Genomic DNA, 21,516 nt, shown 5'->3' on the forward strand with positions numbered 1-21,516 from the left:
CCAGGCCGGCCCTTTCACATCTCACATCCTAGAAACGGATGATTCGAGGGGAACCTACTTAGAAATGGATCCGGTTAACGTCACAAAGAACAGTGCTTCATTTCCACGGCCCTGAGATTCGCGCATAATGTGTGCCACGTGGGCAGGAAGTGTGTGTGATTCCCCCCCGGTTTCCTTTGCCTCATGCGTTGGGGGGAGGGGTCTTCCTACTAGAAGGTGAAAAACCCCAAACGCACAGAACCCTCTGCAGCCTCTCCTAGCCTAGGAACGTGTGGGCCCAGGGCTCCCCCCCCCGCCGCGGGTGTCCGTGCCCCTCACCGCCTCTCACCCCATTGATGCCGGTGCTGCCCCCGCCCCACGGCTGATGTGGGGCCCACTCTCCTTGTGCAGAGAGGAGACCTGTTCCAAACATAAAAACGTAAAAGGTAGTGAAGAAATGGAACCTAACAGAGGCCCGCTTTCTAAGTAACGAGAAGAAATGGAAATCAGGCGGAAGCGTGGGCATCTGCCCGCGGCGTTTCGAGGCAGGTCCGAGGCCACGTCTGCACACGGCTTTGTGGGGCACCGGGACGCATCTCTGCGGCTCCCGCACCAGCCGCTGGGGTCCGACTGCGCCGTGCGGAGACCGTGCCCCGGGCATCTCTCCGCCCCTTCCCACCGCCAGGGTAACCTCAGAGTGCCTCGGATGGCTCACGCTCGAATAAAGCTGTTGTTTCCCCTCTTTTCCAGGGAGGAAACAGCACGTCGACGAAGCTCCTTTGAAGCTTCCGTTCCTGCCTAGCGCTCTGGCCGCAGCCCAGGAACGTCTTCCAGCCCGACTCACGGGTGGAAGAGGCTCTCCCCACACCCTTGCTGGCCCGAGGCTGTCGCTCCCAGTGCTGAATTCGCAAGGCGTGTGTGTGCGCGCGCGTGTGTGTGCGCGAGCCCCTGTGTGTGCGCACGTGCCTGCTCAACAAGGAGACAAGATTTGGGCCCTTTTGAGGCACCGGCAAGTTTACGTGCTGCGTAGTGACACCTGCAGCCGGGTGAGAGTGCGGCAAACACCGCGTAAAAGCAAAGCAAAGCAGACGGTGTTTCCGAGGAGCGGAAGGGAGGGGTGACCGTGTTGTCTGCAAGTGTCGGGTTCATCTCATATTTGCGTCGGAAGACGTGTCCAAGTCTGGCGCAGATGACTGGCACCAGGCAGGGCTTGATTCCCTGGGAGAAATCGGGAGGAGGCTTACGGGATCAGACAGAGACGCTCTTCTCTAGTGGGTGCGGGGTTTCTGCTGGGCAGCGTACTATTAGTCAGACCTGTCCCGGGACACCCGTCCTTTCTGTTGTCATTAACTCACGGTTACGTATTCACTTGGACGAGATACAGGGTGAATCCGCTGCTTCTCTGGCTGAGCCTGATGTTGGGGTTTGAGGACCAAGTCTGAAAGCTCGTTTCATTCTCCATGACTAGCGTTGCCTCATTCTCATGGCCGCATCCCCTGGATACATTTGATGTACCCAGAACCGAATGGCAGGCGGTAGTCTTGAGCTAATAAAAGCCCCTGTGGAGCTTCGGGTGAACTCCCAGATTGGGGCTGGGTGGAGGGTGTGACGCAGGCGTCCAGAAACCCTGTCGCGGCAAGCCCCGGGGGCGCTGCCGCCTCTGGTGCGGCCCCGCCCACCCCAGTGGGTCCTGCCCAGGGACGGCAGCTGTGCGGGATGGCCATTCGGGATCTGACGACGTGCAGTTGAGACCCAGCTTCGCCCCTGTTCATTTGGATCATCCCGATTTTGCATTTGTCTGGAGCACTTCATATTCCCTCCGCACACGTGCCAGACGTTCTTAACCACGGCTTTGTAGTTTCAAAAAGGGCAAACTAGGCAGGACAGAGAAGCATGTAGATGCGTACCAATGCCTATGAAGTTGCTTACACATAAAAGGATGTAGCGAAAATGGCTCCGTGAATGTTTTTAATAATATCCCGTGTACCAAACCACATTTGTACCCTTGCCATGTTCCTGAAAGTCCCCATTGAGTCCCAATGTTAGTTCTTCTCTTTAGACGTCATTGTTTTTATTCGTGTATCCTGGGCACCTTCTTTTCACCTGATTACGAAATCCAGCATTTCAGGACTGGGCTTTTGCCAACAACAGAAAACAGGCGGGGGGTGGGGGGAGGCAAAAGTGGATATGAGCATTTGTCCCTGCTTGCCACTAGTGCAGTGAGCATCTGAAGAATTCAAGCGTTTTAAAATAACGTGCTCTTTCTAAATCCTAGAGGATACCTTTTATGCTAAACCAGTGGGCTGGATTGAATTTGCTGGAAGTATCTGTGCCCTGTTGTCGCAAACCTCCTCAAACAGGAGAAGGGTGGGTGAATGCCACTGTCTCGTGGAACAAGGGGAGGGGTCAGAAGTTGCCAGAAATGTTTACTGTGCAACCAGGACGTGGACGTGCTGACAGCATAACAGCATCAACGCAATCCCACTGTGTGCACAACACCCAGAACCGCACAGATGTTTTCGTTGGTCTAAACTGGAAATCCACGTGAATCGCAGCCCCCTGGCTGACACGGACGTGTGTGTGCACCTCATTTCCACGGTCTAGAGTCCCGCTGCCGAAGGACTGTGCTCTTCCTTAAAGTGCTCTGCCCCTGCAGAACCTGTAGCCTACGGGACACCCCGCGTGCCTTACACGGCTGTGCATACCACCCTGGTTGTCAGGAAGGAGGGTGTGTGGGAGTGGGTTTGGAGGCACTGTGACGTCCGTCTACATTTACCATCACCCCATCACTGAAACCTTAAGGTGGATTGTGTGTTTTAACACAGAAATGGATTTATATTTAGGCTCAGGAAAATCAAGTTGTAAATATATGTATCAAATCATATATTTGTTTACTGTATTTTAAAAAGCTTTATTGTGCATTTATGCAAAAATGAGTTCGGACTTGTTTTATCATGGCATTATGCCAGCTAGTATGTGTTCTCTTACTAACCACATTCTAAACACGATATTCTGTTCAGTGCTAAACAGTATTCACAGGCCTAAAATAGGTGCCTATGGTGGTCAAGTACAAAATTTTACACTTATTTTTGTATTGTGATTCCTATGATGTATACCAGAGAATTTTTACTCATTTGTAAATTATTGTACAGTTTTAATAAAAAATGTTTTAAATCTTAGAATATCAAAGTTACCCTCTTCCCACGGCATTAAAGTTTGGGCATATTGGCAATGCTAGCCACTTCTGTGTCCCGTGTCCGTTATCTGAAGGCAGTGCCACGTTTCCACGCCGGGAAGGGAGCCTGGCCCTCCTGCGCACGGAGGAGCCAGGCGTCTTACCTGCAGCCTTACCCTACCTTGTGGAGAATCACCTGGAAGACAGGCTCTGAAATCAGAGGTACCGGGCAGCACCGGGCTGAGGTCAGCCACCAGGGAGGCTTCTTCATGTAGCTGCTTATCAAGTGAGAACCAGAAGACAAAATGTAAAAAGCTTAGGAAAGTAAGAGAATTTCTGCGAATGAATGAGACTTGGCAACAGGTTTCACTTGCAGATGGCTTCACACAGGTGAGTAGAGGCTGTTTTATTAATCACCCTGGGGTGGGGTGGTGGTGTGGAAGCCAGAGATTCGGCAGGGGTGGGACAGGTGCTGATCTGGCTCTGCAGAAATGCTCCTGCCACACCAGCACGAGTGTCCTCGAGGTGACTCTCATGTCCAAACGTACATTTTGAAATGCCGGCTGCGTTAGAACACAAAGGCTGGATGTCTTTTCCTGAAAAGTCACTCTCAGCAGGGCTTGGCAGAGTGACAGCATCGTCCTGTGACCCTGGGCGGGCTGAGTCCCTCCGCCTTGTCTTTCTTACCCCAGAGCCTTGAACTGGGGCTTAAGGGCGGTCAGGAGCAGCTCTCCTGGGGCACATCGCCCCTCCCCGCCTTCCCCTCCGACCCTCCCCACTTGCCAGACGTTTCGGAGTCAGAGCCTCCGGCTGGGCGTAGGATCTACCACGGGGCTCGGAAATCTGGCTGGAGTGTCGACAGGCAGGGGTCTCTTCAGCGCGTGCCCCGCTGGGTGGGCGGGAGGTGGGAACCCTGGCTTCGCCCAGACGGAACGCGAGCCCTCGGGCCTGCTCGGCGCGTTCAGCACGCTCTGCGCGGACAGCGCCAGCCCCGCGCGCGGGCTCGGGGTCGGTTTGGGGTCGGTTTGGGGGTGGGGGCGGGGGGAGCCGGGCCGGGTCGGCCGGGTCACGCGCCGCGCGCACACCCGCCGCAGGAGGCTCCGGGACCCGCGACCCCTCGCCCGCTCCCTCCATGGCCGCACGCCGGCCGCAGGAGCCCGCGGAGCCTCTGCCCGCGGGCCCGGGGACGCTGGGCTCAGGCAGCCCGCGGGCCCGGCCCAGGCTCGGCGGCGTTTTCCGCTGCGTGGAGGACGCCTTTGAGAACAAGACGCTGCAGCTGGACGCGTCGGGCGGTGGCCGTCGGAGCCCTCGGGCTGGAGAGCAGTACAGCGGGCCACCTGGCGACCCAGAGGGACCCGGCGAGCCCCGCCGAGATGACCCGGAGGCCGCGGCAAGTCTGGGAGGGCCGCCCCGCTTGACCCAAAAGCAGGCAGTGAGAAGCCGCAGGGAGGGCAGGCCGCCGGGGCGTGGACCAGGGGCTGGTTCTCTTCCCAAACCCGCAGCCTCTCCGAGGGGACGTGAGGGCTCAGGGAGGGGCCTCCCTCTCCCTGACTGGCCGAGTCTGTCCCCGGGAAACTCGCTGTCCTGAACCCACGCGCGTGGGGCCTCTTCTGCCTTGGTTCTGCTTCTCCGGTCTGTCAGGGGCTCTGGGTAGCTCTCTTTCTCTGCATGTCTCAGTCTCGCTCTGCCTTCCTATCTCTGTGCCTCCTTAACTTGTGCCCTTGTCCCCTTCCTCCTGTCCCCAAGCTTCACGCGGCCGGCCGTGGAGCAGCCTTGCGGGAGGTGTGTCCACCGCGGGGTCCCGGAGCCAGTACACCGCCCTGCGTCCCGATCCGGGCCTGGACCATAGGATGCGAAGGAGCCAGGCTTTGGCCAGAGGCGCCTTCCCGGAGGGAGTCCGGCTCCCGCAGCGCCCGGGCCTGGACTTGAGATTAGGATCAATCCCAGTGGCCTTGGGTGCGTCGGGTCACCAGGGAGCAGGCGGCGGGCCCTGGCAGGGCAGGGGCGAGGGCGGGGCCTGCAGGACTTGGCCGGACATCACCCTCTTTCCGGGGGCCAAACTCCGCACACGCGGCGGCCAGGACTTGTCGCAGCCCTCTCCCCCTCCCCAGGCAGCGTGCGTCCGCGGGTCCGCGCCGCGACGGGGGCGCAGGGGTCCCGCCTGTGGCCTTCGCCGGGGCCCGGGGTGGAGGGGTTACTGAGCACGGCTGGGGTACTGTGGCCTCCGCCGGGGCGGCTAGCGGGTGGGTACTGAGCACGGCTGGGGCGGGGCTTGAATGCAAAGGAGCAGCTGCGGGCCGGGGGCGGGGCGGGCCCGGGGGCGGGGCTCGGCACCGGAGCCGCGCGGCCCGGCGTGCTCGCACTCGGAAGCCCGGCGCCCCCGCGTACAGGCCCGGGCTCTGCGCGCCCCCGCCCGGGACCCCCAGGGCCGCTCCGCTTGAGCTAGGCCGCGCCGGCCGAGCGTGGGGGCCGCGCGGGCGGGAGGAGCAGGATGTCCTTCCAGGGCAAGAAGAACATCCCTCGGATCACGGTGAGCCCCGCTCCGGACCCCCCTTCACCCCGCGCCCCCTGCCCACCGCCGGGGCCGGACCGTCCCGGCTCCGCGCCCAGCTTGCTGCGCTCCGCGTCTAGCCCGCGTGGGTGCCCCCCTCCCGGCGCTGGTCCTTCCAGCGAGCGCCGCGCCGGACGCACAGGTCCCGGGCCCTCCTGTGCGCCAGGGAGGGCGCGGGGCCGGGAGAGGCCTGCTCCCCCAAGCGGGGAGGGGCCTCCTTCCCCGCGGCGGCCGCGCGCCGAGGCGGGGAGATCCGGTCTCGGCGTCCTCCCGGGACGCGCGGCCTTTTGTTGGCACCGCCGGCCGGGCCTCGGGTGCGTCCCCCGCGCGGCGCGGCTGGCCTGGCTCCGGACCGCGCCTCCGCCGCGCGGGGAGCTCTTTGTCCGAGACAAAGCGCCTCAGCCCCCGCGGCTCAGCCTGGAGCCCCTGGAGGCCCGAACCCCTCCACGGAGCCGGGGTTCGGAGACCCCAGGGGAGGCGAGCGCTCCCTCGTAGCCGCTGAGCGGGCACCCCGGCAGCCCCGGCCCTCGGGAGGGGAGACCCCCCCAACAACCACAAGCGAGGGTGCGGGAGGTCAGACGGTTCACCCCGCGCTGCCAGCAAACAAAGCCGCCCCCTCCAGGCGGCCGGCCGGGAGCCGGCGGAGGGAGGGGGAGGGAGGCGCCCCGGCGCCAGCTGGACCGTGGCAGGGGGCGCCCGCGAGGCTGAGACCCGACTCTGGAGTTGACCTCGTCAGGAGGGCGGTGGGCTTGCGGATTCCCGTCCTGAGAGATACTCCGGGAGGAAGGAGCCCCTGTCCTTCCCGGACTGGAGGGGGTCTTGCCTCGACTGGCTCGCGGTCCAGCCCGATTGGGGAAGTCTGCCAGTGGCTTGCACGGGGTTGGGGTTTTGGGGGGGGGAGTCAGACACAAGATGGCTTGTTTAGGGGAACTTCCAGCCTCATCCTGGTGAGCACCTCATCCCAGCTGCATTTCCCTCTTGGTTCCAAACCCAGGAAGGTTCCCAAAGTGTGAGTTCAGGTGCCTGGGAAGGGGAGGGATGTAAAAGACCACGAGTAAGGTCTTCCTACCTGGGTGGGGCGGGGCACACAGACCACAAGTGTCTTCCTGCCTGAGGGGGGGGGGGGGACACACAGACCACAAGTAAGGTATTCCTACCTGGGTGGGGGGGGGGCACACAGGCCACATGTGTCCTCCTGCCTGGGTTGGGGGGACACACAGACCACAGCTCTCTTCTGCCAAAGCCTTCGTCTTCCTGGTCAGGGTTTCCTTGGGCTTACTTGAGGATGGTCGGTCCACTGGGGGCTGCACTTGGCCCGTGGCCTGGCTCATCAGCTGTTTTGTAGACAGTGGGGGGTGGTTTTACGAATCAATACAATCCTGAGAAGTCAGTCCAAATGGAAATGAGGACGAGAGGAGGATCACGTAGTGAGGAAGGCCCCCCCCCCCCGGCCCGTGACAGGTCATGTGCACCTCAGCGGGCTCTTGGGGTTCCTGCTAACTGCCCTGCACAGCCTGGCTCCTGTGGCCTTGGCTGTTGGTGCGTGGAGAGCCACGCCTCCCTGTGAGGCACACTTGTCGTTCCTGCCGGGCCAGGTCAGAGGGGTGTTGAGGCTCAAACACGGGAACAGGAGGAAAGGGCTGCCGAGCGGGGTGCTCGTCCACAGCCTTCTGTGTCTCTGCTCCTTTTCCACGTTTCTCCCCATCATTCTCCCGAGTCCGTGCCAAGTTCCGTGCATGACACCCCACTTTCTGCCCCACTTTGCACCTCCCCACCACTTGGCGGGGTTCCTAGAAGTGGGTTTATGGCTGCTGAGCACTGGGCCAGCCCCACCCGGTGCCACAGCTCCACACTGTGCAGGTGACCCGCCAGCTGGCCTCGCCTGCTGGCACTTTGTCCACCCACGTGGGGTACCTCCGGGCAGCACCACGGCCTGTGGTCACCCTGATGTCTTCCTGGCCCTTCATCCCCATGGCCTCTCCATCAGCAGCTCCTGCCTCCCGAGTCCCAGCCTCTCTGGACTCTATCCCTCCTCGGCCCCTCAGCACCCCCAGACAGCCTAAGAGAGCACCAGGCAACACCCCCATTTCCATCATGAACACCGCCCGTGAGCCACAGTGGCCTCCAGACCCCTCTGCCCCATTCGTGGGGGTGGGAGACAGTGCTGGCTTCCTCGCTCATTTCTATGTGTACACATTGCATCCGAGTGTTCCAATCCTAATTCCAGAGGAAGAAGTTTTGGGGAGGATGTTGAATAGCTCAATTTGGAGAAAACCTGTCTTTTGTTTGCTTCCAATAGAGTGACCGCCTTTTGATCAAAGGCGGGAAGATCGTGAATGATGACCAGTCCTTTTATGCTGATTTGTATGTGGAAGACGGTTTGATAAAGTAAGTTTCTGCCTCAAATATCTTCACAGATCACACGTGTGCACACTGATTGCACATTGTCCACAAGTTTACCTTTGGGTGAACTCCACCTAAATGTTTTGTTTTGCTTTGTTTTTCTTTTCCAAAATCCCGTTCCCTGGAAAGAGCCCCAGCCCAGGCCTTTAGTGACAACACAATCTTGCCAGTTAGTGGCAAGGTCTTGGGAAGCAGGACAGTGGCTCACACATTTATGTGTGTTATCACAGCTGTAGGATGATTCAGGGCTCGAGGTAGGTGCTTAATAAATACTTACTGACCACACCTGTCAGCGTCTCTGCTCCTGTCAGCGGCTCTAGTCCCTAGAGCAACACGTGGAACCCAGGTGGGCACCGCAGGGCAGTGCCCAGGGTGGGTCTTCTGTGTTGACTGTCTCAAGCCCACGGCTGGTATGTCATGCTCTCTGACGGTCTCCGGAGGCCAGACCAGTTAAGTAATCTTTGTTGCTTTCAGACAAATTGGAGAAAACCTCATTGTCCCTGGAGGCATCAAAACCATCGACGCCCATGGCCTGATGGTCCTGCCAGGCGGAGTGGACGTCCACACGAGGCTGCAGATGCCCGTCCTGGGCATGACGCCAGCTGATGACTTCTGCCAGGGGACCAAGGCCGCCCTAGCGGGAGGGACCACCATGATACGTGAGTGTCTCCCGCGTGCAAAGCATCCATCCCAGGCTCTGCCGGCCAGGCTTCTGTGTTGCAGGAAGAGCCTTACAATAGAGCGATTTTTTGGTCTATTTCCCTTTATTACCTTTCAGTCTAAGAAAGCTTCGCGTATGCTTTTGTTCTCCCCGTTCACGTTGTGAGTCATCTTGCCTTGGCCAGCTCCGGCGTGCTCCTGGGATTTCCATGGGAGCAAATGGATGTGTGCCCAGGAATTTCTTATTTCCTGGGAAGCTGGCAGCCGGCCAAGGACTAGGTTTTCCAAACCAAAATGCCTTGCATGAGGGGAGGGGTCATGTCTGAAGCAGACACGTTTGCTCCTGAGCCTCTGAAACTCGGTTTGCACAAAGTTCCTGCCCATGTCGAGAAGGAGGCTACGTTTTCAGAAAAAGCACGACAGGAATACTTACTGTTATCTGATCAACAGCCACCAGAGTTGCCCTTTCTTCAGTGCTGGCTCTGTGCCACCTGCAGCTCGTAAACCCTGGGAGCTCGGCAGACAAGCCCCGCCTACCTAACGGCTTGCAAGGCGGATTCACCTGCCCGAGGTGAACCTGACTGTGCTAAGCTCAGAGCCAGGACGAGACCCCAGCCCTCCTCTCATGGCCTTGAATGCCACCAGCTGGGCGGTGCCGAGTGCAGGCACCCTGCTGTGGTTAAGACCTGGTCTAACACGCCTGGTTGAACCCTGGCTTCACGTTCCAGCTGTTTGACTTCAGTAACTCACCTAACTTCTAGAAGCCACGCTTTGCTAACCTGTGAGGCGGGCGGGAGGGGAAGAGCCTCCTTAGATGGCTGTGGGGACTAAGGGAGTCAGTGCACAAGTTGCTCTGTTGTGCCTGGCACGCAGTGCATGCTGTCAGTGCTGCCACCAGGAAGGCTGCCCTGAGGACTCTGGGCTGCTTCACAAGTTATGTTTAGCTATTGGCCAAACCACGGCTTCGTTTGGTTTACTCAACCGTGAAGCAAACACCAACAAGCCAACAATGGTCTTGTTTTTTAGTTTGAGGAGACTGGCCATTTTAGGTCACTGCTCATGCTCATCACTGGTGGCCCCGGCCAGCCAGGACACTTTGTGATTGTTACCTGCTCGTGCCAGTGCCCAGGCATCAGACAAGCCGTGAGGTGTCACTGTGAGGACAGAGAGATGCTGTGTGGCTTGAAGCTAGCCTCTGGCTAACCGTCTTCCCCAGGCTGGAGCCATGCAGGGACCACAGGGCAGGGTAGCACCCTCTTCCCCAGGGTCCTGGGCGTGAGATCTGACCTGTGGGGAGCATGGGAGACCCACATGGGGGGGGGGACCCACAGTCTGCTGGGGGAAGGCACAGCGTTTGCCAGTAACCCTTGGGTGGGTGTGCCTTCTCGTTGGCCACCCCTACTCTGAGCTCTTTCCCGGCACCCAGGGGAGACCGTGAGCAGTGTTTGGACCTTGGACCTGAGGTTGGGTGGGGGAAGTGATGGTGTAGTGGCCAAGTGCTCTCCTGGTTTCCCCAGGGGTGGGGTGGTGGTGTTGTGTGTAGTCAGTGAGGTTCAAGTAAGGGGAGCCAGCCCGGTGCTGCTGTTCCGGGCTGGCTGGCCAGGTTCAGCACCACGGACAGCACCACCACCTGCTTCTCCGCCCTCCACTGGCCCTCCAGGTGCGCTCGCTCCCGTAGACACCTGTGTTGGAGGTTAAGGCTCTGGACGGCCACCAGTGCTCCTTGGGGTGAACGTGTCCATCAGGGCGTGGGTGGCTTGAGTCTGGGCTTTCTCTCTGCTTAGAGAAGGCCAAGGGATATGAGGCAGAAGGTGCCTCTTTGGACAGAACCAATGAGCAGGTTCATAGCAGCACCGGCCTCGTGGAAGCGACCCGTGGCCTCTCCACGGCTTTTTCAAAGGCACTTCCTGATCTCTTGGGAACATGAAACCAGTCTCCCTTGGAGGCCAAGGTGGTTCCCGCTGACCAGAGTGGGGGCTCGGCTGACCGCACTGCCCCCCCACAGTGGACCACGTGTTTCCCGACACGGGTGTGAGCCTGCTGGCAGCCTATGAGCAGTGGCGGGAGCGCGCGGACAGTGGGGCCTGCTGTGACTACTCCCTCCACGTGGATGTCCCCCGCTGGCATGAGAGCATCAGGGAGGAGCTGGAGGCCCTGGTCAAGGACAAAGGTAAGGGCATGTCCAGAGGCCGGGTGGGGTGGCTGGAGGGCGGGTAGGCATGGGGGTCCACGCTTCCCTGGTATTGGCTGGAAAGGGCCCCTACCCCCAGCCCCTGGCCAGGCTGGACTCTGCCTCTGTTTGACCCCAGGGTGGGGGGGGGGTTGGGAGCTCGGGGGAAGAAGGACAAATTGGAAGGTCTGTTCTACTTGCAGAGGATCCAGAGCAGGAGGTCACCTGCCTCTGTGTCTGAGGGACAGGTCCTGTCACTGTCCTCAGCTGCAGCCCGGGCCCCTTGTCCCTGTCCTGGACGAAAGACAAGAACTACAAGTTTTCCTAGCGTCCTTTTAGGAAGGGAATACTTTCCAACCGCAGTTCTCTGTGCTGTCTGCACTGAAAAGCCAGTCTGTGAACAAGGCTTAATTTCTTTTAATCAAAAGTCCTGAAGCAAAACCCACATCACAGCTTCTTGGGGATTTGACACAAGTTAGTTACGAGCAGGCCCGTGGGAGAGGAGATCAGGGAGCAGGGGAGCCTCCCGGGCGTCGGACCGACAGCGGCTGGGCATCTGATCCCCCCTGCTTGTCCTCCAGGCGTGAACTCTTTCCTGGTCTTCATGGCGTACAAGGACAGGTACCAGTGCACCGACGGCCAGGTGAGGGCAGGGGCTGACAGGAGGGGACAGCGGGTGCTTCAGGCCGCTGGCAGGGTGCACACAGCCCCACATGCCTTGTGCACTCTCTTCCCAGATGTACGAGATCTTCAGCATCATCCGGGACCTGGGTGCCCTGGCCCAAGTGCACGCAGAGAACGGGGACATCGTGGAAGAGGTGCCCGGAGGGCTGCCCGCAGGATGGGCGGGGGCGGATGAGGGGTCGGGTGGCTCTGGACACTCCCATGTGGGCACTTTGTCGCACAAACCCCCAGGGAGGGAACAGTGGACATATTCTGGTAGGCAGGCTGCCCTGGATCAGAGGTCAAGCAAGCAGGGAGTTGGGGGGCCTGGGGGCTTTTGTCCAGATTAGAGATTCCTCCGTGATCATCACACTTCTTTTTGTTTTCAATTTTTTTTAACGTTTATTCATTTTTGAGGAGGGGGGGAGGGGCCGAGAGAGAGAGGGAGACACAGAATCCGAAGCAGGCTCCAGGCTCTGAGCTGTCGGCACAGAGCCCGACGTGGGGCTCGAACCCACGGACCGTGAGATCATGACCTGAGCTGAAGTCGGATGCTTAACTGACTGAGCCCCCCAGGCGCCCCTGATCATCACACTTCTTATCAGAAGTTTCCCAGAACCAAAATGTTGCTTCCGGGGAGACCGAGACAGGCTTTCCTGGTGTCCTCTGCCCCTGTGGATCGAGGCCCCACAGAGAATTAATTGTTCCTTGTGGTCACTGAACACAGGTCCTGGCCCCCACCTGCCCCTGTGCCTGGGCTGTGGGGTCGGCGCCCACAGGTACAGATGCTGTGGGTGCTGGGAGGTGCGGGGGCTCCTCACGGGGCAGCATGCCTCCCTGGCATCCCAGATACAGAGAAGCTTCCTGGTGGGTTGGGCTCTGCCTCATCCCCAGTTGAAAGCAAAGTGGTGACACCTGGGGAGGGGCACGCGGGGTTCCCAGGTCCTCATCCACCCACCCCGCCACGAGAGCGCCAGGTGCTGTGTGTGGCCTCTCTGGTCCAAGGCCAGGCCGGGCTTCAGTTAGGAGAACGCCGTGGGTCTGGCTCAGGACGCAGGCAGGTGGGCAGAGCATGCCAGGGAGACCCCACCAGTGTGGGGAGTCGTGTTATTGGGTCCACGGGATTCTGCTTCTCGCCGGTTCTTCACGGTGACTCCCGGATCCACATATTCATGCGAGAGGCACAGATCTTCAAGGGCGTGCTGGGGAAGGTGCATTCTGTCGACCCCTGACCGCGGAGCCCCCAGTGTACTCCTGGATGCCCCCTGCTGGCGAACATAGTATGGCAGGCGGGGTGCCCTCTCCAAGCCCCAACCTCATGTGTAATGTAGGGAGCTGGGGCCACTCCTCTCCAGACCCACCCTACTCCTCCGTTCTGAGTTCTCTGTACTTGGTGATTCGGGGGCCTGGAGGCCCAGAGCTCAGTGTAGGGGAGGAGAGCTCACATGAGCGTCGGGGGGGCAGGGCACGTCTTGGGGGCGGGGTCTCCTGGGCTGCCTACATCACACCCAGACTGAGGCTCTGGGAGACTCCGGCTGTACCCGGGCCGGACTGTGATGTCCTGTCCGTGTTTTTAGGAGCAGAAGCGGTTGCTGGAGCTTGGCGTCACCGGCCCCGAGGGCCACGTGCTCAGCCGCCCCGAGGAGGTAGGAGTTTGCCCGCTGAGCGCCGTCCCAGCCCTGACCGCATCCCAGACAGCCACTTCACGGGAGTGGACCTGACCCCGTGGGCGTCTAGGGCTGTGACTCGCCGGTCCTCCTCTGGCTCATGTCCCCCATCACCACTGGTGGTCCTTTACCCAAGGCCAAGAAGGCGGTGAGGTCAGGCTCTGGGAACCACGTGGGTCAACCTAGACCCTCCTGGGCACTGAACTGCAGGCTGGGGTCCTCAGTCACTCACGCTACCCCCTCTGGGCCCGGGATCTGTGGGTGATGGTGGCCGTCCATGCCCACACCGGTCAGGAGGCCCCAGGGCCCGCTCAGTCTGAGCTCCCGTCCCCAGGTGGAGGCCGAGGCCGTGTACCGTGCCATCACCGTTGCCAAGCAGGCCAACTGCCCCCTGTACGTCACCAAAGTGATGAGCAAGGGTGCGGCCGACATGGTCGCCCAAGCCAAGCGCAGGGGTGAGTGCCGGGCTCTGGGCCCCAGACGCTTGGGGGCGGGGGCGGATCTCTCAGGGATCGGGGGTCGCGTTCTCAGGACTGGGGGCCCAGCTGGCTGAACTGAGGCTCAGAGCAGGGCAGGCCTGATGGAGAAGCAGCGGCCACCCTGCCTGGCCTCTCGGCGGTGGGGCCTCGGGCGGGGGCTCCAGGGGTGAGTCCTGCGGGAGACACAGGCGCCCTGTCCCTGTACAGGTGGGGCCGGGCCTCCTGTCTCGTCGAGGTAGCAGCTGTTCACCAGGGGCCATGAAACAAGAGGCCCGTCGGTCCTGTGTGCACAGAAGCGACACAGCTGTGCGTGCGTGTGTGTGTGTGTGTGTGTGTGTGTGTGCGTGTGTGCGTGTGTGGCGCATGTGTGTGTGAGGGACAGCTGACCCTATGCCTGATGGGACCTCGCCCCCCTGCCCTGCGCTGGGAGCCCCACATCACTGTGTGCTGGGTGCCTCCGTGCCTCCAGGAGCTGGGGTGCACACACTGCGAGCCCGGGTGGCCTCTGCCCATAGAACGCCCCCAGTGGAGGAGGCGGTGGGGACACAGAAGAACGGGGGTCCTAGGGGACAGGCCTCAGACCGGCAGGGGCGGGCAGAGTTGACCACGTTTCCTGCCCTCGGCCCAGCTGATTCCCCGGCAGGCCCGACCTCTGGCAGGTGGTGTGAAGGGGAGGGTATGGAGGGGACCCCCACGTGGGAAGGTCCGGGTGTCCTGGAAGGCAGAGACGAGCCATCCAGGGTTTGGAAATTGAGGGGCGTAGCAAGAGCACAGCGCGAAGGGCCCTAGCCTGCCCGGGTCCGGGGGGCACGCAGCCTGTGGGGGTGCCTCTCACGGGCCTCCCTGCAGGGGTGGTCGTGTTTGGGGAGCCCATCACCGCCAGCCTGGGCACCGACGGCTCGCACTACTGGAGCAAGAACTGGGCAAAGGCCGCGGCCTTCGTCACGTCCCCCCCCATCAACCCGGACCCCACCACCGCAGACCGCCTCACCTCCCTGCTGTCCAGGTAAGAAGCCCCTCCGGGCGCCCCGCCACGACCTCAGCCCCCAGCAGCCCTGGGCTTCTGCACGAGCCGCGGGCCGGGACCCCCCGGGCAGAGAACCCACGCCGATCCGTCCTGGCCCTCCCGTCCCCGTGCTGAGCCACCGGCCGTGCCCAGCGCTGCTCCGGGACAGCCTCCGGCCCCCGTGGGCTGTGCTGGCCGGGCAGGGGGGCGAAACCGGCTGGCCTTGGCCGGCTCAGGAAAATCAGGCCGCGGTGGGCTCCCCTGACCCCCCCTTTTCTCAGCGGGGACCTCCAGGTGACCGGCAGTGCCCACTGCACCTTCACCACCGCCCAGAAGGCCGTTGGCAAGGACAACTTCACGCTCATCCCCGAGGGCACCAACGGCATCGAGGAGCGGATGTCTGTGGTCTGGGAGAAGTGTGTGGTGCGTGCGGACTGGGGGTCGTGGGCCATCCCCCCCCCGTCCCCCGCCGGTCCCTCAGAACAGAAAGCCACTTACCCAGTAAACACACCGCCTGGAACACAGGTCGGGGTGTGTCGTGTCCCCGGGGCATCACGCCCCCAGCCCTGCCATCCAGGGCTCCCCAGACATTCAATTCTGGTACCCCTGGAGGAAACTCCCGCCGCTGTGGGGCGACCAGGTCACCTGCAGAATGCATCTGGGAGAGCCGGGTCGCTATTTGTGATGGGATTATGCCCAGTCTCCCCCAAAGGCCTGACGTTTCCTCAGACTGCCTGCACCCCCGCACTCCCGCCCTGAGCTCCTCCCCCCGCAGAGGCCCGGACACCAGCCCCCTCTCGTCCCCCTTCTTCCCGAGGCCTGGCCACCCCTGGGGACGGTCGTGTCCTCCAGGGGAGATAGACGTCAGCAAAACCTGGCCGCTGATTGCCTCACAGGGTGAGCACGGTGCTGGTGTGCAGGGCCCAACAGGGACGCGTGGGTTTGCGACAGCGGGGCCCTCCGACGCCCTGGGAGCACGGTTCTGATGCCGCCTGCTGCCTGGGGACAGGGGCCGGCGTCCACACAAAGGCCACGAGACCAGACCCCCGAGGGCTGTTCGGACAAGCACCCCCCGTCCCCCGCCCGCCGCCTCACCTTGGCCCTCTTGTTTCCCAGGCCTCAGGGAAGATGGATGAGAATGAGTTTGTCGCTGTGACCAGTACGAACGCGGCCAAAATCTTTAACATTTACCCGAGGAAGGGGCGTGTGGCTGTGGGCTCTGACGCCGACCTGGTTATTTGGAACCCCAGGGCCACAAAAATCATCTCTGCCAAGAGCCACAACCTGGTAAGAGAAGCCTGAGTCCCTGGGTCAGCGTCAGGGTCAGGGCTGGGGGAGCCCCAGGGACCTGCACCACCTACCTGCCCTGCCTTGCGGGAGACTCAACCCTGTTACAGGCTCATCCGCAGGCCCTTCCTCCCGAGACACGCGTTTTAGAAACTGGCACGGCCCGTTGTGGCCAGTTCCGTCCGAGTTCCGGCCCAGCCGGGGTGACCGGTTCTCAGGGGTCCTAGAACGGGGGCCCTAGGGCTCCGAGGGTGCCGGTCAGCCCGCAGGGGGGTGAGGCCGGCCCTCCACCCTGTCTCCCCAGAACGTGGAGTACAACATTTTTGAAGGCCTCGAGTGCCGAGGGGCCCCCACGGTGGTCGTGAGTCAGGGCAGGGTGGTGGTGGAGGACGGGAACATGTTCGTCACCCCCGGGGCCGGCCGCTTCATCCCTCGGAAGACGTTTCCCGACTTCGTCTACAAGAGGATAAAGGCGCGCAACCGGGTAAGGCTGCAGCCGGCCGGGGCGGGGGGGGGGGATGGCTTGGACTTCTCCGACCTTGTCCACCTCCACGAGGTTTCTCCTCCTGGTCAGCCTGGCCCGGCGGAAATAAGTGGGACCAGCACCTGCTTGGGGAGTCGGTTCTTAGTAGTGGCTTTATGTACTTTTGTTTTTTTAAATCTTTATTTATCTTGGGGAGGGAGGAGGAGCAGAGAGAGAGGGAGACACAGAATCCGAAGCAGGCTCCAGTCTCCGAGCTGTCAGCACAGAGCCTGACCCGGAGCTCGAACCCATGAACCGCGAGATCATGACCTGAGCCTAAACCAAGAGTCGGACGCTTAACAGGCTGAGCCCCCTCTGGCGCCCCTCCATGCAAACTTTTATTACCCAAGAGGCACAACAAAAGTGGTGGCCGCCTCTCTGAGTGAGCGCCGTAGACCGTGCGGGGGCACCGTGGGAGCCCCCCCACCCCGCCGCCCGTGCATGGACGCGCGTTCACAAACAAGCAGGGGCCTGTAGGCTTTATGGCAGCTTTATGAACCGGGGATTTGGGAGTACTTTCCACATCTTTCCTTCCTTCCTGCAACCCTTGGCTGAGCTGCCCCCTGCGTCTGAGGGACGCACCGGGCGTCTGACCGGCCCCGCGGCACGCGTAGCTGGCTCGCGCACACACACGCACACGTGTACACGAAATTACTGTACACACAGGTTTGCTTTATCCAGCTTTCTAGAAGGACGTTGTCTGAGCTCAGAGCAAGGAGGGCCAGCTTCCAGGGTGGGCCGGGGGCCGGGGTGACGGTCTCCTCCAGGGGGAAGGAGAGTGGAATCTGCTCTAACTCCCGGAGATGCCGCTGTCTCAGGGCGTGAGGGCCACACAGCTGCTCCCCGAGCTGGGGCCTGGAGAACGCGGCCCAGCCGGCCCAGATGCAGAGCCCGGGCCGAAGTCCAGGCAGCCCCCTCCGCCTCCCGCCCAGAGGGGTGGGGGTCCGCTGCTGGGCTCCTGCAGACCCTGCCCCCACACGCGGCCCAGGCAGGGAGAGGTGGCTCCCGGTCCCTCACCGTGGGTGCTGGAGGCGGGGTGTGGACTCAGACCCAAGCCGTCGGACTCGAGGCCCCACACTTGCCCCCCCGCACCCTGTGGTGACCCCCTGGGACTGGCAACAGTCACGAGTCTGAGCGTGAACCCCAGGGAGGCGCCAGCAGGAAACGGCACACAGGAGGGTTTTGCTTCGTCCACGGACCGTTTGTCCATCATGGTGGCTACTGGGGAAACGTCTCTGGCTTTGGGGCCGTTTTCAGGGAGGACAGGACCCAGGGCTTCCTCGGGGCTGGGGTGGGGGCTCTGCTGGGGCCATGAATGAAGTCTACTGATGAGGCAGTGGCCACGGGGGCCGGCTTCCCCTTCCTTAAAGAGGCCATGTCCTCAGGGCTGCCCTTGTCTGAGCGTGTCCTCTAGCCTCAGGGGAAGAGGGGCCGTGTGCACAGGCGTGAGCAGGGAGGGACGTGCACACTGTGTAGGGGGGGAGCGGGGAGGGAGGGGTGCGTTCAAGGTTTGCGGGTGGTCGCGGGAGGAACCCCTCCGTTGGCTGGGAGCCCTGGGGTTCCAGAGCCTGGCAGAGGGGGGCCCGTGGAGCGGAGCAGGCTCGGCCCCCCTGACGCCCAGCCCCCTCGGCCCCACAGCTGGCGGAGATCCACGGCGTGCCCCGAGGCCTATACGACGGGCCTGTCCACGAGGTGATGGTGCCCGCCAAGCCGGGGGGCGGTGCCCAGGCCCGCGCGTCCTGCCCAGGGAAGATCTCGGTCCCACCGGTGCGCAACCTGCACCAGTCGGGGTTCAGCCTGTCTGGTGAGTGGAGCTGGGGTGGGGGCTCCGCTGGAGCGTCCTGAGGGTCAGGAAGCGCCCCCGGGGTGGGCACCAGCACCCAGCCTGTGGCAGGGTGGGTTCAGCAAGGCCGCAGACCACCCACAACCGTCCGCAGATGGGGAGTGTGGGGATGGGGGGCAGGACATGCTACCCCCACCCCACAGGGGCCAGTGGGGAGGCCCTCCTGCTCCAGCGTCTGCCCCAGCGTGGCTGTGGTGACCCCTACTTGGATCATTCGCGCTGTGGAGAGGGCTCAGTGACGGGGTGGGCACGCGATGCCTGTGCCGGGTGCCGTGTGGGGTCCGGCCCCTCCAGCCCGGGAGTTGCATGTCAGGCACATGAGGAAGGGCTCTGTGAGCACATGGGGACACACGCAGGGACACCGTGGAGGGCTCCAGGGTCCCAGGGTGCAGGCTGCCCCTTGGGCCTCTGGTCAGGGTCCTGGCTGTGCTGTGACAGATCCCTGCAGATGCACTGGGGCCGGGTCCTACCTCTTCCCACCCCTGATGTCCCCGCCTGTCCTCCCTCTCACTGGCGGCAGAGTCCCTGCTGGCCTCCTGGGGTCATCATAAAAGCTAGGGGCAGGCTTCTCTTGTTGTGGGGCCCAGACCCACAGGTGGGACGAGCAGGCCTGGCTGCCCCACCTCACTTCCCGCACACCCGCGGCCTTGGTGTGAGAGCGTCTGCATGGTCTGCTCGTCCGTGCGCCAGGCTGTCCGCGGTGTGGGTGCGCGGGGGCTCCGCAGCCATGGCCCCGGTTACGGGTGCAGCCAGCGCATCCGTGCCCCGGCCCTCATGCCCACCCGTTCTGCAGGGTCCCAGGCGGACGACCACATTGCGCGACGCACGGCTCAGAAGATCATGGCGCCCCCTGGCGGACGTTCCAACATCACCTCGCTGTCCTAGGTGTCTGCGTGGGACCCGGCGAGCCAGTGCTGTCCCACCCACGGGGCGGCGGCTGGCCGGGGCCGCTCACCTCACATAGCTCTCCCTTTGTCAGACTTACCTTAAAGGTGCTTGGCCTCACCTTCCCCCCCCTCCAAGAAACTACCCTTTTGGGGTCCCAGGTCCTGTACGAGGAGCCTGTGCAAGGAAAGGGCTGAATTTGGGGGGTTTCACTGCCAGGTTGAAGAGGCTGGATGTGATGGCGGAGTCCACTCAGGTGGCCCCGAAGGACAGCTGGGTGCTTCACAAAGGCAGGGCTGCCGCCCCGCCAGGACCACGGGAACCACGGGGGCCCCGCAAATGCGTGAACAACAGGCCCAGCCGCAAGGCTGGGGCGTCGGCTCCCATCCCGTTATGAATCACTGCCCCATGGAGCCCCAGGCCTCCCCTCTGCTCCTGGGGGTGAAGGTGCAGCCTGCCCCCCTTCCCTGTCCGCCTCGGTATGGGGGGGGAGCGCCCGTGAGCTGAGCCCCCTGCCCCAGAGCTGCTGTGATTTCAGGGACCCATCAGGAACTTCGCAAAGGGCAGCCTCGTTCGTACGTTGCCAAGGACCAAACTTCCGCTCTTGTAGTAGCCCGAGTCCAGGGGAGTTTTAGGATCCTTTAGCTGAGATGCTCTCCTTTTACGACCAAGTGTGCGGTCTGGTAGTTGATTAGCGCAGCACATCGTGCACCAAGGACAGCTGTAGCCAGGAACCTGCATGCCACCCACAGCCCGAGCGGCCGCCTCTGCCCCGCGCGGACGGGAATGGGGTCTATTAAAGGCGTCTGGGCTAGAAGCTGCTGGTGTGTGGAGCCCCGACTTCTCTGACCCCACACCACGTCCCCACCAGCAGTTCGCGTGCGGGGCACTCGAGAACATTCGTGCTGGCTGCGCGGACGGCCAGCCACCCCTCAGGATGGCTCTGCTCGGCCTCTGGGTAGCGACAGGGCAGGGCTGGCTCTTCCTCTCAAGGGAAGGGGCCCGGGAACCGTGGCCGCACCCAGGCCTGCAGCTCAGACACGGCCAGCAGATGCTGGTGTGGCCCGTGGCCAGATGCGCAGAGCGAGAGAGTTGGGCTGGACGACCTCCGCCACGTTCTGACCAGACGGGCCAAGAAGGTGGTACGGCCCCAGCCTGAGGCCTGTGTCCCCCGCAGATGTGCGCCCCGGGCCCTGCCCCCTCAAGACAGAGCAAACCAGGGCTTTGACTCAGAAGGCACTGATGGCCTGGCCTCACTGCTTTCATAGAAATCGTGCTGCTTCTCTGCTCCAGGTGTGGAATGTCCCCGAAGGGTGTATTTGCTCTAAGAGCAGGGTGTTCATGGTCAGGGGGACGACAAGCTGCACCGGTCGGGGACAGTCCCTTCCACCCTGCGCCTGCAGCGCCCATTCCTGGTGGTGACCAGGGAGCTTTTCCAGCTGTGCCCTCTGGGGGAGCACAGCCCCAGCCTGGAATCTGGGCTTCCTGTGGGGCTGCCCCCAGGAGAAGGCCCGACCCGGCGGTCCCCAGATCTGTTTGGTCAGTGCAGCCTCAGAGCTGCATTTCCGGGGCTCCGCCGGGGCCGACGTCCAGGCACAGGCGAGAGGTGATCGAGGAGCCAGGTCACACCCACATCCGCGCAGCCAGCACAGGAAAGGGGTGTGCTATCCCCTGGGGTCTCAAAGTGCACACTGAGATTCACAAGGTTTTACAGAACCCTAACCTCTTCTTCGTTCTTGCCTCTGGAACCACCAGGTCTCCACCTAGAGCTTTCTCTGGGGGCTGGCACCACCCACAGGTGTCCTGCAGCTGCCCACCTCTGGACCCTGGCTTCCCGGTAGTGACTCCTGTGTCCCCTGCGTGGGCACACGGGGTTGTCTCCGACATGAACCCCCCCGGCCCTCGGCGAGCGGGGAGCTCCCTTTGCCCAACTCAGCCAGCTGCGGTTCTGGATCTGGTTCTGGTTCTCCGCTGCCCCGGGCTCCTCTGCCCCCACCCCACTGGCAGGCTTCGCCACCGCCCCTGTCGGCAGGCTCCGCCCCTGCCCCGCCCCACCCCACCGACAGGCTCCGCCTCTGCCCCGCCCGCGTCGACGGGCCCCGCCTCTTCCGTGCCTCCACTGGCCGACTCCGCCTCTGCCCCCGCCCCCCCCCCCCCCCCCCCCGGCTTTGTACAACCCCTGCAGGCTTACAACACGCACGACACTGGACACCGAGCAGCTCTTA

At 62.4% G+C, this 21,516-nt stretch overlaps 2 protein-coding genes across 4 annotated transcripts in view; both read left to right on the top strand.

Moving 5' to 3' along the window:
* The window catches only part of JAKMIP3 (Janus kinase and microtubule interacting protein 3), a 114,393-nt gene extending 111,173 nt beyond the window's left edge, over positions 1 to 3,220 (top strand). The window contains 1 exon segment of the mRNA XM_042959864.1: positions 730 to 3,220. The gene's annotated coding sequence lies outside the window, so the exon portion shown is untranslated.
* A 1,009-nt stretch (positions 3,221 to 4,229) lies between these two features.
* DPYSL4 (dihydropyrimidinase like 4) lies at positions 4,230 to 20,112 on the top strand. Of its 3 annotated transcripts, XR_006209294.1 has the most exons (15): positions 4,230 to 4,544; positions 8,005 to 8,093; positions 8,583 to 8,767; positions 10,774 to 10,938; positions 11,520 to 11,581; positions 11,676 to 11,756; positions 13,179 to 13,247; positions 13,603 to 13,723; positions 14,597 to 14,753; positions 15,035 to 15,176; positions 15,870 to 16,040; positions 16,345 to 16,524; positions 18,202 to 18,367; positions 19,200 to 19,398; positions 19,511 to 20,112. XR_006209294.1 is itself a non-coding variant. In XM_042960929.1 (14 exons), the coding sequence occupies exons 1-14, from the start codon at positions 4,287 to 4,289 to the stop codon at positions 19,289 to 19,291; spliced, it is 1,938 nt and encodes a 645-aa protein (XP_042816863.1). In that variant the 5' UTR covers positions 4,230 to 4,286; the 3' UTR covers positions 19,292 to 20,112. The 3 variants fall into 3 exon arrangements, 2 of the variants coding, with proteins under 2 accessions (XP_042816863.1, XP_042816864.1); XM_042960929.1 differs by having other exon boundaries at positions 19,200 to 20,112; XM_042960930.1 differs by lacking the exon at positions 4,230 to 4,544 and adding an exon at positions 5,525 to 5,684 and having other exon boundaries at positions 19,200 to 20,112.
* The last annotated feature ends 1,404 nt before the right edge of the window (positions 20,113 to 21,516 follow it).

The sequence above is a fragment of the Panthera tigris genome, chromosome D2 (genome assembly GCF_018350195.1).
Source record: "Panthera tigris isolate Pti1 chromosome D2, P.tigris_Pti1_mat1.1, whole genome shotgun sequence".
Classification (NCBI taxonomy): Eukaryota; Metazoa; Chordata; class Mammalia; order Carnivora; family Felidae; genus Panthera; species Panthera tigris.

Bases quoted from the DNA above. Each gene is read 5' to 3' on its own strand.
- DPYSL4 (XM_042960929.1), top strand. From the start codon at position 4,287: ATGGCCGCACGCCGGCCGCAGGAGCCCGCGGAGCCTCTGCCCGCGGGC. The intron at 8,094-8,582 runs GTAAGTTTCTGC...TGTTGCTTTCAG, and splicing joins GTGGAAGACGGTTTGATAAA to ACAAATTGGAGAAAACCTCA. The intron at 14,754-15,034 runs GTAAGAAGCCCC...CCCTTTTCTCAG, and splicing joins CTCACCTCCCTGCTGTCCAG to CGGGGACCTCCAGGTGACCG.